This window comes from Mauremys mutica, chromosome 5 (assembly GCF_020497125.1).
Source record: "Mauremys mutica isolate MM-2020 ecotype Southern chromosome 5, ASM2049712v1, whole genome shotgun sequence".
Classification (NCBI taxonomy): Eukaryota; Metazoa; Chordata; order Testudines; family Geoemydidae; genus Mauremys; species Mauremys mutica.
This window is the reverse complement of record NC_059076.1, coordinates 65417322-65434493: the sequence shown is the minus strand read 5'-3', so window position 1 is coordinate 65434493 and position 17172 is coordinate 65417322. Positions and strand designations below refer to the sequence as shown.

Below are 17172 nucleotides of genomic sequence, written 5' to 3'. Positions count from 1 at the left end.
TCTCACAATATTTACTGTTTGTGTTGATGCTATGCTCCATTTGTCATTCTGGCTTAACAAAGAAAGGGTAAAGGAGTGACTTGATTAGAGTCTATAAGTACCTACTTTATTTATAAGAGGAACAAATACTTAATAATGGGCTCTTCAACCTAACAGAGAAAGGTATCACATGATCCAGTGCCTAGGCATTGAAGCTAGGCAAATTCTGACAGGAAATAAGACATAATTTTTTAACAATGAGTAATTATTCATTAGAACTACTTAGCATGGTGGATTATCTCTCTCTAACCATTTAAAATCAATATTGAATGCTTTTCTGTGGCCTGTGTTATTCAGGAGGTAAGATTAGATGATCATAATGGTCAATTGTGGCCTGGGAGTCTATGAATCTATTAATCAGATCTTGGATTATCAAAATATAGGAGGGAAAATTCCTGAGTGCAAAAGTACTGTTACTTTAAGTTGTCTTGCTGGTAACTTGTTCTGCTAGCAAAATTGAGTTAGTAGCAATACACGTGTCTAGGCTAACAAGAGCGAGGGTGCAACTTCACTTTTGCAAACCAGTGAGGTAAGGCCACTCAGTGGAACTACCAAAAAGGGTTCTAACTACAGGCAGTTACAATAGCAGCCAGTTCCTGAAAGGCAGACTTTAGAAACTAAAACACAAAGGAGGCTGAGTACAATGCCTCCATTTGGAACACTTTTCTATTATTTCATAGAATTATAGAACCAGAGGTTAGAAGGGACCGCAAGGGTCATCTAGTCTAACCCCCTGCCAAGATGCAGGATTTTTTGTGCTTTCTAATGAAGCCCCTTTGCTTTAAGATAAGTTTTCCTTGAATATGAAAAAGACTGGTCAGGACAATTAAGCAGTAGCATTTATTACTTATTGGAAGAATAGCATCAGTACAGGTTTCATCTGAGGTTCGATAAGAGCAATAATGAATTTTTGTTTGTTGTCTTATGTTTAAAAGTTGTTGCCATCTGACTGCTATTGATAGTCTGTCTATTTCTCAGTGAACAAGCATGAAGAGTATTAAAATCTTCACCTGTTCAAATACAAAGATTTAATGGACAGGAATATGTACTGTCTTCACACCCTACAAGGTAATGTGTTTTAGTCCTGATTTGAGGCAAATTGGCAGAATGGTACAATGGAACTTTGTATTACTGCTACCCTTGCTATACCAGTACTTTGGATAAATAAAAAGGACTTCTCTTTCTAATGCCTTCATTCTGGAACTAATTTATACTACTAAATTCCTTTTAAAATAAAAATAATTAATAATAAGAAAAAAGAGCTTTACGATTTTAACAGCCATTTATTTTAAGTGAAAAAATGAAGTATGAGACAAAGATAAATATATAAATATAACAAGTATTTAACAGAATATCAGATATTTATTTTTTTACTCTTTTACAGTTATGCATTATTACACATTTTTATTATGACATAAGAATAAAGATTTTTCTCTTTTCATATAAATTACTTAGGAACTCTGTCAGGTCCAGTTTGGCTTAATATTTAGACTTTCTAAAATTTAGCTGTATAAAAATCTCAGTACAATAAAAATGCCCAGCAGGGGCATATTTTAAAAGTAAATAATCATCATCCTAAAGCATTTTCTAGTGCATGAAAACCTGAAATTGATGAGAAATGAACTAAACAAAAGAAAAACTGATTAGTGCACTTTCATTGTCCAAGCTACCAGAAATGCAAAAAATAAGTATAAATATAGAAAAGTAAATTGGATTATTTAAACTAAAAGAAATTTTAGAAATCCTGTGATTTTTGATAACAGATACTGAGCAAAATGAATCCCTAGCATTAACCATAGAAATACAACTGATCCAGTATTGTTAAGTGTCATTAATATCTCTGTATACTGTTTCCTTCAGCAAACTGTGCCTTCTTATTTCTGTAATGTTTTAAAAATACCTCAATATGAAAATTTAGTAGTTAGTATAATCTCTAAACCATACTATTTATAATGTGTCCAGAATTTCATCACATGCTTTACATCTTACAGCTTGGCGTGCATAAATATATATACACATGCTTTGTAACATTTAATACATTTAAGGGACCTCACAAAAGGTCAAAACCAGTTCATATAACAGTTCAAAGTTCTTTAAAAATGGATCACCATGGAAGGTTCTTTAATCTGAATCATCACTACTAAAGTAGGAGCTGTCACAATATTCTGCTGTGTAAAGGAATTTATGAATAGTTGGGTTCATCTTTGGTATCCAGTGTCTCGGCACCAAAAACATTGAGAGGTTGAACAAATCAACGAACACCTTGTACCTGTCACTGAAAAAATAAAATCAGATGCATTACCTTTAATATGGTAGCCTAGAAATGCCATAATTGGCCTCTACAAAGCCTAATCTTGGTTCAGATCTATCAAATTACATTACAAAAGGTCCTGAGGACTCCCAATGTGTTTGAATGATATACTGCACAAGCCAACCCCCATGATCTTCTAACTGAAAACATCCACTGTAATGATTTCAGATTCTTTCCACCAAATGTGGCAGTTCAGACTAAAGCTGAATGACACAAAGTTGATTTGGATTCATGTGGTTTCAATCTCTATGATTTTTCATTCTTAAATGAGCCACTAAGTGAGACTCAACCAAAACTGCCTTCATGTCAAAACCATGTTTTTTTCATGGCTTCTACTCACAGTCATTAGCTGTTTTAGGCTTGAAATTTAGGTTCACTGAAAAGCCTAAGAGCCTTTTGTAACCCTAGCTCAAGTTACATTCTTACTAAAATCCCAAACCTGGTACATTTCTACTTCGACAGTTTGATGAAAATTACAGATAATTATCTCAAACATCATTTCAGGGGAGTGAGCTAAATCAATATTAGAGCAGTTGCCAAAAGCCACAGTGTTTGAAACTACTAGTTGCATAATACCTTCTATCAAAAAAACAAAACAAAAAGATTCCAGCTAGATGAAGACATGTGTTCATGTATTCTTCAAACAATCCAAAGGGTTTTTTGCATTTTGCTTTCCAGGCACAAAATTCAACTGTCAAGGTGTAGGTACAAATGTAAGCTTTAGAGTTGACTGACTGAAGATTAGAAAATATTAAATGACTGAAACTGTGTATATTCCAGAACGAGAAAGAGCTAGGTGAGGCTGAAGCTTCCAGCCCCATTTAGTTTCTGTTATGACAGACGCAACAGGCAGGAAGCTATTTTTTCCATCTGAAGTGCTGCACTGGAGAATTGGTCAGTGAAACAGAGCCAAGATCCATGATCATCTGTGCCTTGCACAGCAGGGAAGACCAACAATTCTGAAGGATGACAACTGTAACTGATTAATTAGATACTCCTCCCACTCTCAATTATTGTAATAAATCAATCTTCACATCTGCATTGACTTCTATGGACTATCCCCTCTTGTCGCTTGGGGGGGAAAAAAACCCCAAAAAACTCTTCTTTCTCACAAGTTGACTGACAAAACACAAAAAGGAACCGAAAAGCTATAAACAGTAAAGCTAATAGCTTTTACCAGCATATGTTCAAGTGTTCCCAGTCCCTAAATTCAAAGAATAGTTTAGCTTTTAAGATAACAGGTCACAATTTAAACACAGCTTTATATAAAGCTTTATATAAAGTCACAATGTTCAAAGTGTCGGTAGACACTGGTTATGTAATATTAATTGCTTATTGTCAGTAAGTTTGGGCCTATGCTCTTTTTTCTGGAATCTTTCACTAATACTAAAATACTTTTTATCTGGATATGACTAAATGAAAAGTATTATTCATATTAACGTAATGTACTGTATGCAGATTGAGTGGTAAAGAATATTGTGAAGTTTAAATAATTTTTCTTCATGCTTACCTCACTGTTGAGCGCAAATACTGATAGCCTGATGATCCTCCAGTGCCAGCCTTGCTGCCAATCATTCTGTGCACCATGCAGACATGGTTGTCTAAGCAACAGAAATGAATAGAATTTGGCATTTATAACTTACTTTTTATATTAAGTTGCTGCTTGAGGATATAAACAAAGGTTTGGTTATAATGGTGTTGACCACTGAAATGCCAATTAAAGCTGGCCAGATAAGTTGTATTGTATCAGTTTAATGTGAGGTACTCAGGTTCAGGGGAGTGCTTATGACCATTTTCCTGGGACATCAGAGATAAAAGGTCATAGGGAGGGTGACCCACTAGGTCATCAGGGAGACTTTATCACTCTTCAGCATGTTGCATATTGAGTAAGGAGTACTGTTAACTGTCACCTCATAGATTGCAACATGTTTCACCCTGTTATGTAGACAGGGGGTAAGAGTGTGCAAAGAATGTTTGGATAGAGAAAAGTCATGAGGTGTGGGGAGAAACTGGGAAATATACAGTAGTTCTCTTAGATAAAAAGATGTTGTCCCAATTTTAGGCACATCGTGGAGGTGATCGGTTTAGTTTCAAAAGGAAGGCAATGGCTGTTCCATGTACATGCATCAACAGCTAAGGAGGTGTCACACTTGCCCTCCAGATCAAAGCAAAAGCAGTTGTCCTTAGAATAAGAAGGGGAGGAGGTCTTCTGAATTCTAATTGAACACACCTTGGTTACAACTATAGTAATAAAGGGAAAAACAATCTTGTACCTGAAAGAGATACTACCACAATAAAGGGCAAACTTACATCTCCATTTGGTCATGAGTATATCAATATCCATGAGAGAAGTAAGAAGCTGAAAGGGAACCTGAAAGCGAGGCTCCTCTCTTGAAAAATGAAATACAAGACAAAGAAAGTTATATTACCTTACTGATATTTTCTTATGCCATGTTTGTCAAAGTACCACTTCAAGTGTGCACAGCACTGACTTTGGTAATTTTTCCCCCTACATTTCTTCTACCAATACAAAAAAATCAGTATTCTAATAGGTTCTTTCACCCTCCTAAAATGTGAGTTGCATTTTGTTCCATGTTTATAGCAATTTGGCCTTAGGAGAATTTAAGAACCCTACTAAAGTACAGTATATGATTTAGAATAGCTTTTCAACAAATTGCAAATTGTGTACATCCACAATTTGTGGTGTATAATACATCATCTACCCTGGACTTCTTCCTTTTGTCACCATTCCCACTAAATCTTGCTGAAATATTGCCTTACTGTACCTGTAGAAGTAGATCATTAAAGCTCCTTTCAATGCTTTATACGAGAGTCTTCTTTCTCCTGCAAAATTACAGATTTTATTAGTTTTTGCGTTAATTTTCCTGCAAATATCCAGAGTCCACTATAGTATACAAAATATATGGTAGGAAAAAAGTATACATCAGAGTTGTTTCAAAAGTAGCTGTATACTGAATTCCACTATTACCTGGAAAATTGCCAAATCATCATAAAACTCAAGATTTAAAAAAAGCAAATCACAAGTAACTTTCTAAGATAACTTTCTTCCTTGTATTTTAAGCTTCTTTTCACAAAGGGTCCAGTTACTGTTATCAAACTACCTTTTTCCAGATGTGAACATAACCTACCTTTACTAAGAAGATGTTCATGGCGTTTTTCATCAAATAATGAAATAAGAATCTCTTTTTGTTTTTGAAGTTCAGCCAGTAGGTCCTCTTTTTCCTCTGACTCTTGTTTGGCCTTTAAAATAGAAAACAACATTATTTTTAGAAGAGGCCTACAGTTTTTGATTTATTTATTATACAGTTGCAATTTTCAGCATCATACTACTATGAATTTACACATTTTGTGTAAGGACCATGTTTTCAAACAAGTTAGATGAACCATTGCCTATGCAAAACACAATTATTACAACCAGTGCATGCACAAATGTACCTAAATCACCACATCAGTTAGCCAGTTTTCATACCTAGTTGAGATCAATGCATGCACAAGACGGGAACACAATTACATAATTAATTATTTTTTTACAAAAAATCTGTCCTTAAGTTCTTAGAAGTCTGATTTTATAGTTTCTTCATTTGCATGAAGAAAGAAAAAGAAACCCAACATTTAGAAAGATATTAATCTTAGAGCTGGTCAAAAATTCCCAGATTTTGAATATAGAATTATTTTTTTCATTAAATATGTGATTTGACCTAAAGAAATTCAATTCCAAAAATGAATCCTCAAAATTCATGAGAGCATTTTGTTAGATACATAATCACTCACATCTAGATATTTTTTATCATCTTGAGCAACTAAAAGATTTGTTTTTAAAAGCAGAACATTCTTCTCATGCTAATATTCATATATAGTTCAATAAGTTCAATATCAGTATGCGGAAATCCCTTCTTGTCAAACCCATATGTACCATTTAGTAAAGCTATGTGAAACAGCACAGTTCCACCTCACAATGGTGTATGCAAACACTTCCTTCCATAGAGATTCCCATGGGCTTGTTCTTATAAGAGTTGCACTTTGATCTTCAAACTCAAGTGCCTGGGGTGAAATTCTGGCCCCAGTGAAGTCATGGCAAAACTCTTATTGACTTCACTGGAGTCAGGATTTCAACCCTGTTTTTTGCAAACAAAAAATCACTCAAATAGCACACGTTTTAGAAGTCAGATTATAAACTGGTCCATATATGCCTGAAACAAGTGCATAGTTCCATTGCTCCTTAAAAACAAAGTTTGTTTAAGACTGAATGAACCAAGGGAAAGGAACAGTGATTGGGTTAAAATGTTAACTAAAATGGCAGGATCTTCTTTTATCACATATCTTATGCTTATTGATAGACTAAGGACACATAATTTACCTGAACCATTGCCAGTTCTTCTTCTAGACTTTTTAACACATTCACTTCAAATTTTCCCCAGAAATTAAATCCTTCTGGTTCTAGTCCTGGTGTTCTTTCCAGCCATGCCTTAAAGATAAAATAACAAAGCAAATAGGTGATACAGATCATGAGTTACTCTTAAATGATCCTATAGTTGGAAGACAAACTCCCCACTTCTAATCCCATCTAACTTCAGCCCAAAAAGTGAATAGGCATCTCACTCCCATTGATTTAAATAAAATGCCTAAATACCTTTGAGAAACTGGGAATTTATCTCTCAATCAATTTCTCCTTCCAAAAATTGGGTAAGAATACGAATTTAAAATAGGGCAGGTCTACACTTAAACACTTACCTCCACTAACTGCAGAAGTGTTGGCTCCTGCTCTGATTTAAGCAGCAGTTCATTCTCATGCCCCTTGAAGTTATCACGGTAATGCCTTCTGTTATAAGGGACTCTCAGGCTCTGTGGGACACCAATTTTATTCTCTAATAGGCGAAACTGCAGGCTCTGAAAACCTGATGCTGGGCTTAAGTAATCTCTTTGGGTATGGAAAAAGATAGAGTAATGACATATTATTTAAAAAATAAGGGTATATTGTGGTTTTCCTATCCATAGCTAATATATATATATTATATATACACACACATTTCTAACATTAAAAGCATATCAAACAGAAGCTCTGATATACCACAACATTGACATTTCCTTTGTTGCAACCCAGATATCACAATGAAAATCTGATTTCTTTATTTTTAAGAAAATAACAAATTATATATTGAAATCAATATTTTAAAAAAACATGTTCAGAAGGAAATTTAATATGAATATTAATTTATTTCTAAACATACATAGCCAAACAGGTATTAAGAAAGATATCTTGAGTCATTAAAGTTAAAATAAGCTATAATATGTTTATTGGTGTTTAAATTATTCCATAGATCAGAACAATTTTTTTCTGGGTTTTTTTCTGGACAAAAAGATAAGGTGTTGGTGTCACCATGGCTAGTTTTTGTTATGTGGGACTGATGTAAAATTAAACCATGTTGGTAAGTTGGAAGAACTAATTAATAAGGATAGCCATGAGTCCCATTCCCTGGCAAATTTAGTGGTTCAAAAATAAGGGATACTGTGGTTATAATAATGGAATTGAAAGTCATTGACTTGGTTGTATAATTGCCTATTATACAATAATGCATTTCTGAAAATTTCAGTTGAGGATCTCTCAAAATAGATGCTTAATCCACTTATTTTCTCTCTCTCTCTGGTTTGTTTGTTTTTTTTTATTTAAAAATGGGAGAAAAGGATTATGGCAACCTTTAAGGACCATGAGTGATGTTTTCTGGGGTATTATGAAGAGAATTAGGGAGAATTAGAAGGCAAATATATAGGTTGCCAAAAGGATCCATGAAGGGATGGGAGCTGGATGACATGACCACTGGTGACCCAAGTGGAAACCACAGGAAAGTTAGGAATGGGGGTGTATGGAGCAATAGTGGAGCTTGGGCATGAAAGAATTAGGAGTTCTTTCCTGGAAGCGAGACAGGCAGATGGATCTCAGAAGCCAGGCCAACAGCCAGAAAGAAGTATACAAGCTTCCAGGCAATACTGTCTGCTTCTGTCAGTAGATGGAGAGGAGAAATTCCTGATGGGGAAACAGGGAAGTGAAGAGAGATGGAGGGTTGGTGGCAAAAACCTGGTAGCAACATGCTGCTTTCCACAGGCTTTGGGAACATTATATTTCAGTGATCCAGGACCACTGCAAACCTTATGAAATTTAGATGTGTGAAGCCCCAGAACCAATGGATTAAAACATCTAGCTCATGCTCTAGATGTGGAGTGTAGGTTTCTCTCACCCACACAAGTTTATGAATTGACATAAAATGTTGCAGAGAACATGTGGCTGTGAATAGTGTAAAGAAATTGCTAAGTCTTAACTTGGCATTACCAAATCACAGCACATTTTGATTATTTACATACTGTTATTTTAGTTTTGTAATGGTGATCTCAGCTAGCAAAGTCACATACAAATAATTAAGACAAACATCTGTTTAAAAAACCTCAGAATACATTGGACTTGCAATCAAGTTAGAGACCATTATTGACCTTTATCTTTTATTAGTACAGCTACTTCTCTTCCAAATACACGCTCATTGTGCTGAGCAAATTGATTTAGTCCTTCAGCTGAGTGGTAGAGGCTCACGCTTTCAGTTCTGAAAGTCCTGGATTCAAACCACACTGTTAGCTCTAGCGAGGACATTTACATAAACATTGATGTTAATCAATAACACATAATATTTACCTGAAATCAAAGAAGTCCAATGCAGTCATAGTTTCTAGAATTGAAAATTGCTCCACAAGTAATTTAAGGATCATTGAAATTCTGTGCATTCGAGCAACAACCTTGAGCATGTTTCTCTCATCTCTCACCTTATTAGAAAAGAAATATTTATGACCTTTGTGACAAAGTTCCTCCTCTACCTTAGTGGGTCCTGCGCTTATTGGCAGATTTGCTCACCTCAGTGATCTTCCCCACAGTCTGGATCAACTCCTCCTGTGTCTGATCAGGAGTTGGGAGGTTTGGGGGGAACCCGGGCCCGCCCTCTACTCCGGGTTCCAGCCCATGGCCCTGTGGATTGCAGCTGTCTATAGTGCCTCTTGTAACAGCTGCATGACAGCTACAACTCCTTGGGCTACTTCCCCATGGCCTCCTCCAAACACCTTCTTTATCCTCACCACAGGACCTTCCTCCTGATGTCTGATAATGCTTGTACTCCTTAGTCCTCCAGCAGCACACCCTCTCACTCTCAGCTCCTTGTGCCTCTTGCTCCCAGCTCCTCACACGCACTTCCTCTCCTCTTGCTCCTCCTCGCCTGACTGGAGTGAGCTCCTTCTTAAACCCAGGTGCCCTGATTAGCCTGCCTTGATTGGCTGCAGGTGATCTAATCAGCCTACCTGCCTTAATTGGTTCTAGCAGGTTCCTGATTACTCTAGTGCAGCCCCTGCTCTGGTCACTCAGGGAACAGAAAACTACTCATCCAGTGACCAGTATATTTGCCCTCTACCAGACTCCTGTACCCCATTGGTCTGGGTCTGTCACACCATATTGAGAATGATGAGCCGATATGCCATTTATACCTGTGTGTTCTACGCATCAATCTCTTTTAGGGTGTTATTCACCCATCACTGCAGTATCTCAGTGCATTCCATGTAAAAATCAATAGCAAAGTTTTGTATTTAATGTAGACTCATGCATATAACTAAAATAATATTTTTAGGCTTTAAATATACTTAAAAGATCAACTGTGAGGGCTTTTTGCTCTTTCTGCTTACTCATTCTAACTGGGTCAGTTATAAAGGAGTTATTTTTCCCATGTTTTTAGCTCAAAAAGTTACTGAAAGAGTTGTGGCACCTTATAGACTAACACATTTACTTGGGCATAAGTTTTCATGGGCTAAAACCCACTTCATCAGATGCATGGAGTGGAAAATACAGTAGGAAGATATATATATAACAGTACACAGATCAGATATCAATAATTATACATTCAAAAACCCAGTAGAACACTTCAACCTCCCTGGACACTCAATAACAGACTTAAAAATGGCAAGTCTTCAAAAAAAATACACTTCAAAAACAGACTCCAATGAGAAACTGAAGAACTGGAATTAATTTGCAAACTGGACACCATCAAATTAGGCCTGAATAAAGACTGGGAGTGGATGAGTCACTACAAGAACTAAAAAAAAAATTAATCTCCCCATACTAATTTGCCCCTACTGTTCTCTCACCTTCTTGTTAACTGTTTGAAATGAGACACTCTGATTACCACTACAAAAGTGATTTTTCATCCTGTTGATACTAGCCCACTTTAATTGATTTGTCTCAACTCCCGCACTGTGTAAGACAACTCCCATCTTTTCATGTACTGCTATATATATCTTCCTATTGTATTTTCCACTCCATACATCTGATAAAGTGGGTTTTAGCCCACAAAATCTTATGCCCAAATAAATGTGTTAAGCTATAAGGTGCCACAATGACTCCTCGTTGTTTTTGCTGTTACAGACTAACATGGCTACCACTCTGAAAACTGAAAGAGTTGAAATTCTAGGCCAAAGTCATTCAGTGTAATTCAATTAGAGTCAATGGAGAAGCAGGCCAGAGGAAGCAAGAGAGATAACGTGGTGTGGCACAGCTGAGAAGATGCTTGCTAGCAAGCAGAAGGGGGGAATAAAGGAAGAAGCAGGAGAAGTGAGTGGGGAAGGAACTGCAGAGCAGTTCCCAAGCCAACTCTGTGTCAACACGTCCATTGTCTTCAGGATTCCACTTGAGATTGCTCAGGCAGTCAATGAGCACAACCAAGAAATATCAAAGGACAGATGAAAATGCTACATTTTAATCCTTTTCATAATCCTCCCACTGGTTTCTGAATTCCAATTTTTCAACATTTTAAATTACATTGCAGTAAAAATATTACTTTCATGGAGAAATGAATCCCATTTTAGAGGTGGTTGGAATTTTGCTGAATTTCAGATTTCAACAAAAAATAATCAACATACTAAATTTCAGGGGAAAAAAAGGGAATTTTTCATGAAACTTTTTGCATCTTTTTTACCACATTTTACTACCAGGTCTACTTCCAAACAATGCTACGTATCTTTATAATATCCACAAGTGCTGGATTTTCATTTACAACTATCAGGTTTATTATTAAAATCACATACAGCCAGCCATCTCTGATTGACAACACATCAGAGGAAACTTAAGAGTTTGTCATTACAATTCATAAGTGTATAAAGAATTTCACTTTGGGCCAGTGTTAATAAATCTTCAAAATATTCATCTTTTTTTTTTTTCAGGTTTCATCATGTAAGCATCTGCTGTTGATTTGATAATTCTTCACCAGTTTCATCAAATCACATCCAAATACTAGAGAATTTTTTCCTACTTTATTTACCAGCAATTTATACACTGATGGATAAAAAAACCACATTACTTATTTTGCATAATTGGACCAGAAAATTCAGAGGTAAGGGACACTTTCAACATACAAATAATAATTTTAAATAATTTATATTTTTAAAAAAATATAGGCAGATAGATGGCCTATAAACACACTGATTTTTTTAAAATGTAAATTATTTAAAATTATTATTTGTATATTGAAAGTGTCCCTTATCTCTGAATTTTCTGGTCCACTTATGCAAAATAAGTAATGTGTTTTTTTTTATCCATCAGTGTATAAATTGCTGGTCTATAAACCAGGAAAAAATCCTCTAGTATATTATATATAATTTTCTCCTAGCCATCCTTTTTTGGCAGTAAAATAATTCTAGGTTAGTATTTGCAACCCCACACAGATAACCATCATCAGAGCTTTTGAGAAGTTTGGCCAAAGCAATTGCTCCTGAAGAGTGAGCTGTGTGGGTCAGTTACTTTAGAGGATATAGTCCTCAGAACAGTGCATGATTTTATAGATCAAAATATGTGGACTATCATAATGGCAAAGTGGTGTCACTAAAGAGCTGAATTTCAGCCTTAAATCTCATTTTGGGGGTATGTGTTGATTTGGTAAAAATCAAACTTTCCGAAAGAGGCTTGGGTTTTCATACAATAAATATTTGCACATAACTTACACGACCATTCTGAAAGATCACCCGAACTGAGTCCAGTTCCCACAGAATCTGCTTAAACCAAAGTTCATAAGCTGCAATAAGAAAGGCATTGCTAATGTTAATTTCATTGGCATTGCTGGTATGTAGAAAGAAGTTAGGCAAGTAGATTAGGAGGTTAATTTCCAAATTTATTGTTAAACCTTAATTTAAAATTAATGTTCTATTTCCATGTGATTGGGGTGTAAGAAATACTAATTTACAAATGTGCCTGCTGTTTAAAGAATCTTTCCCTTCTTCAGACCATTGTTGCATGGAATAATTTAGCACCTGAGACTGTTAACAGACCTAATTACAATATATTCACTTTTAGAACTCTAGGGTGGCATATATTAACAACAGTTGGGCAGAGGGGAAAACCTGGCCAGGCTACCAAGACAAACCAGTCCTCTTACACAAAGCACCATGGGATGTGTAATGTCCAAACAGATAAGATGGAACCTCAGTTTTAGGATGTAGTCTAAAAAAGACCCAAATACAGTAAACAGCATAGTACTCATTCTACTATTTTAGATGGCTGAATCTGCTCCACCACAACTGAACCTACAGTTCTGAGGAGTCTAGGTGTTCTAAACCTGAGACTTAGGTCACTAAGCCATCTCCATTCTTATCAGGGGCGGCTCTATGTATTTTGCCGCCCCAAGCATGGCAGTCAGGCGACTTTCAGCAGCATGCCTGCGGGAGGTCCGCCGGTCCCGTGCCTTTGGTTTACCCACCGCCGAATTACTGCTGAAACCACGGGACCGGTGGACCCCCCGCAGGCATGCCGCCAAAGGCAGCCTGAAGGCCACCCTCACAGCAATCAGCACGCCACCCCCCGTGACTTGCCGCCCGAGGCACATGCTTGCTGCGCTGGTGCCTGGAGCCGCCCCTGACTCTGATATATACAATTAATTATGTTGAGGGGTATTCACATTCTCTACTAAAACTCTTCAGATATGGATTATGGACTCACACACACAAATACTGTGTTGGCATGGGAATGGAAGAGAAAGCTGGTATTCATGTAATTCAAAACAATTTCTGTACTGCATGTTTTAGCTCCAAACAAACAAATGGTGTGATTGCACCAAACAACCACCTTTTTCTGTCTTGCAGCTTACCTTGATGGGTCACAATGAAAAGATGCTCATCATGGATCTTGTTTCCTTTTTTTTCACTCTGCAGCTCTTGAGCATTCAATATTTTGTCCAGCTTTAAAAGAAAGAATTTTTGTAATAATCTCAAACTCCACTGTTGGTTTTGGTCAAAATGATCCTGATGGGAACTTATGTGAATATTACAAAAAAAAAAAAAAAAACACCAACCAACCAAACAAAAAAACCCAACAAGTCTTTAGTTGCATTTTATTTATTCTTCTTTTTAATAGTAAGCCAATCCATTGATTTTTTTCTGTTGTTTATATCTGGAAGTAGATGAAAGAAATATGATTCTCCCACCTTCAGTAGGGCTATTTGGAGTAAAGTACTATTTGGAAAATATACCTTATGAGAAGGGCCCTACCAAATTCATGGTCATGAAAAATGCATCACGGACTGTGATATCTGGTCTCCTCCCTGAAATCTGTTCTTTTATGTGCTTTTACCTTATACCAGGGGTTGGCAACCTTTCAGAAGTAGTGTGCCAAGCCTAATTTAAGGTTTCACGTACCAGTAATATATTTTAACGTTTTTAGAAGGTCTCTTTCTATAAGTCTATAATATATAAATAAACTATTGTTGTATGTAAAGTAAATAAGGTTTTTAAAATGTAGAAGAAGCTTCATTTAAAATTAAATTAAAATGCAAAGCCTCCCGGACTGGTGGCCAGGACCCAGTCAGTGTGAATGCCACTGAAAATCAGCTTGCGTGCCGCCTTCGGCACATGTGCCATAGGTTGCCTACCCCTGCCTTACACTATACAGATTTCATGGGGGAGACCAGCGTTTTTCAAATTGGGGGTCCTGACCCAAAAGGCAGTTGAAGGGGGGATCACAAGGTTATTTAAGGGGGGGGGTCACGGTGTTGCCCAGGGGCGGCTCTATGTATTTTGCCACCCCAAGCATGGCAGTCAGGCGGCTTTCAGCGGCATGCCTGCGGGAGGTCCACTGGCCCTGTGCCTTCGGCATACCTGCCGCCAAATTGCCGCCGAAGCCATGGGACCGGCGGACCTCCCGCAGGCATGCCGCCGAAGGTAGCCTGACTGCTGCCATCATGGCGACCAGCAGGCCGCCCCCCGTGGCTTGCCACCACAAGCACGTGTTTGCTGCGCTGGTGCCTGGAGCCGCCCCTGGTATTGCCACCCTTATTTCTGCACTGCCTTCAGAGCTGGGTGGCCAGACAGCAGTGCCTGTTAGCCAGGCACCCAGCTCTTAAGACTGTGTTCTGCCAGCAGCAGTGCATAAGCAAGGGTGGCTCCTGGCCAGCAGCTGCCGCTCTCCAGCTGCCCAGCTCTGAAAGCAGAGCATTGCTGTCAGCAACAGCACAGAAGTAAGGGTAGCAGTATTGCAAAGCCCCCCACACACATACACAATAACCTTGTGACCTCCTCAACTCCTTTTTGGGTTGGGACCCCTACAATTACAACACCATGAAATTTCATATTTAAATAGCTGAAATCATGACATGACATTTATTATTTTTTAAATCCTATGCTTGTGAAATTGACCAAAATGGACCATGAATTTGATAGGGCCCTAAATATGAGATACTGGAAGTCTAGATGCTCAGTCTATTTAGTTTATCAAAGAGAATGTTAAGGGGTGATTTGATCACACTCTAAATATCTACATAGAGAACAGAAATTTGGTACAGGGCTCTTCAGTCCTGCAGACAAAACTATAAGAAGATACAATGTCTGGAAGTTAAAGCTCAACAAATTCATATGAGAAATAAGACACAATTTTTCAACAGTGAGGACAATTAAATCATTGGAACAAATTACCAAGGGTTGTGATGTTTTCTCCATCACTAGAAGTTTTAAAATCAAGATAGGCGGTTTTTCTAAAAGATATGCTCTAGTTCAACCACTACTATTGAACTTGAAGCAGGAATTAATTCAGAGAAATTGTTTGTGTGGAGGAGGCCAGATTAGATGATCACAAAGGTTGCTTGTGGTTTTAAAATCTGTTAATCTCTAACATGAAGAAAAATGGCAAAATCTAGCCATCTATTGACTGTTAGATATTTGTGTGTTCTTTCAGGCAGTATAGTTCAGAAAGCCATTTGAAAAGCTTTTTCATTTGCTTTTTATTAAAGAAGATAAGGAAGGGATGGGAAAGGAAAATAGCTAATATAGTCTATAAATCATATGTGAATGAAATTCATTTTTAGTGAGGCAGAAGTCCTGTAGAAAAAATGCTCTGGTGATCATCTTATTAAAGACTGTATTGTATGCAGACACACACAAGCGTGCTGAATCAAAGTTGCCTGGGAATCTTATTACTGGCATTTCCTAAATTCTGAGTGCCTGACATTGTTCTTTTAATGAAGGTTGTTTTTTAAATGTAATTAAGTAATTATGCAAATATTAGGACAAATTCTGTATAAGTCTAGAGTAACTTAACTTATTTCAGTTTACATCAGTGCAACTGATGAAAGAACTGGGTCCATGAGCTAAATTTACAACATTTTATAGACACTTAGATGTTTTTTTTTTTCAGATTACAGCACAGGGATTTAATCACAATGGCTAATGAGAACTGCAGAGCCCCTGCTGAGCATACTGAGAGTTTGCTCTGGTTAACCATCTGCCAAAACAATGAATCTTCTGCTTTGCTGTGATTTATCAAGGTGATAGGTTATATGCATCTCAGTGTAACTCTCTACTTCAACCCTTCTCCATTCACAATTTAGTTGCAGGATTAAAAATAATTCCTGTCTAAACAACAAAATCCAATTTGTTTTCTCAACAAGTTAAAAAATAATCAAGCATCCCATTAACATTAACAGGTATGTGAGCTGTCATGGAATCTGGGGTGGGAGCTTGTTTAACTCAAATGACAAGAGATATAGTTGCCTGTGGATACATCCTGAAAGCTGGGAGTGGAACAGGGATCAGAAGGACTTGCCTTGATTGTTGGCCTTCGCTGGCAGAGGGAGGGAAAGGAAAGTGCCATATGTCAACATCTCAAATTGTAACAGGCATCAGGGCAGTAACATAATCTAATCTTCACACTTACATGTAGATAGTCGCCATAGATAAGTCCACCTTTGCTGGCTTTATTCAGCCCCTCTTGTGACTTGTTTTCTTCCTCATCCTCCAAAGACAGTTTATTAAAATTAAATCTAGGAATAAAAGAAAATTACTAAAGAAAATAACAGAGCTAAAAATGTCAGCGCAGTAATTGTGCCTAAAATTCAAGCATTGATCTGCTTTGGTGGCTCAGTTTCATGAATATATGTGATGAGCAAAATAAACAGCATGTATCTATGTTCAACCTTTATAGCACACATATCACTATAGTATCTAGGTCCTTTCATATCTAGTATATCCCAATAGCCAATGCTCAAAAGAGTTCTTAGTCCAGCTCCCTTCATTAATGTTGTCTATATAGTTATTTAAACCTTGGTAGTTACTTAATATCCTCCTTTTGAATTTTACTCTTAACATTCACATTGTATCTATCATGTTAACTGACATTATTCAGTAAATAGAGAAATATACTCACTGATATTTGTTCCCCCAAAATGGGCACCCACTCATGGCTCCAGAATCCAGTAACTCGCTGAGTGATGTTCCCCAGGGATATATTCTACTAACATTCACAA

At 37.1% G+C, this 17172-nt stretch overlaps 1 protein-coding gene across 1 annotated transcript; it reads right to left on the bottom strand.

Annotated features, from left to right (window-relative positions):
• Positions 1 to 1302: 1302 nt before the first annotated feature.
• Positions 1303 to 17159, bottom strand: TDO2 (tryptophan 2,3-dioxygenase). Its single transcript, XM_045019383.1, has 12 exons — positions 17073 to 17159; positions 16584 to 16689; positions 13528 to 13618; positions 12389 to 12459; positions 9051 to 9178; positions 7103 to 7289; positions 6729 to 6836; positions 5500 to 5611; positions 5137 to 5194; positions 4661 to 4740; positions 3861 to 3951; positions 1303 to 2314 (listed from the first exon to the last, which is right to left on the bottom strand). Exons 1-12 carry the CDS (start codon positions 17105 to 17107, stop codon positions 2161 to 2163), a joined length of 1221 nt encoding a protein of 406 aa, XP_044875318.1. The 5' UTR covers positions 17108 to 17159; the 3' UTR covers positions 1303 to 2160.
• Between the last annotated feature and the right edge of the window lie 13 nt (positions 17160 to 17172).

What these genes read in the sequence shown, in the direction of transcription:
- TDO2 (XM_045019383.1), bottom strand. Translation starts at nt 17,107, where the DNA reads ATGAGTGGGTGCCCATTTTGGGGGAACAAATATCA. An exon ending in TTTTGGGGGAACAAATATCA is followed by an intron (nt 16,690 to 17,072) that starts GTGAGTATATTT and finishes TTTTATTCCTAG; the next exon opens with ATTTAATTTTAATAAACTGT. An exon ending in AAGAACTGGCAATGGTTCAG is followed by an intron (nt 5,612 to 6,728) that starts GTAAATTATGTG and finishes TCTATTTTAAAG; the next exon opens with GCCAAACAAGAGTCAGAGGA.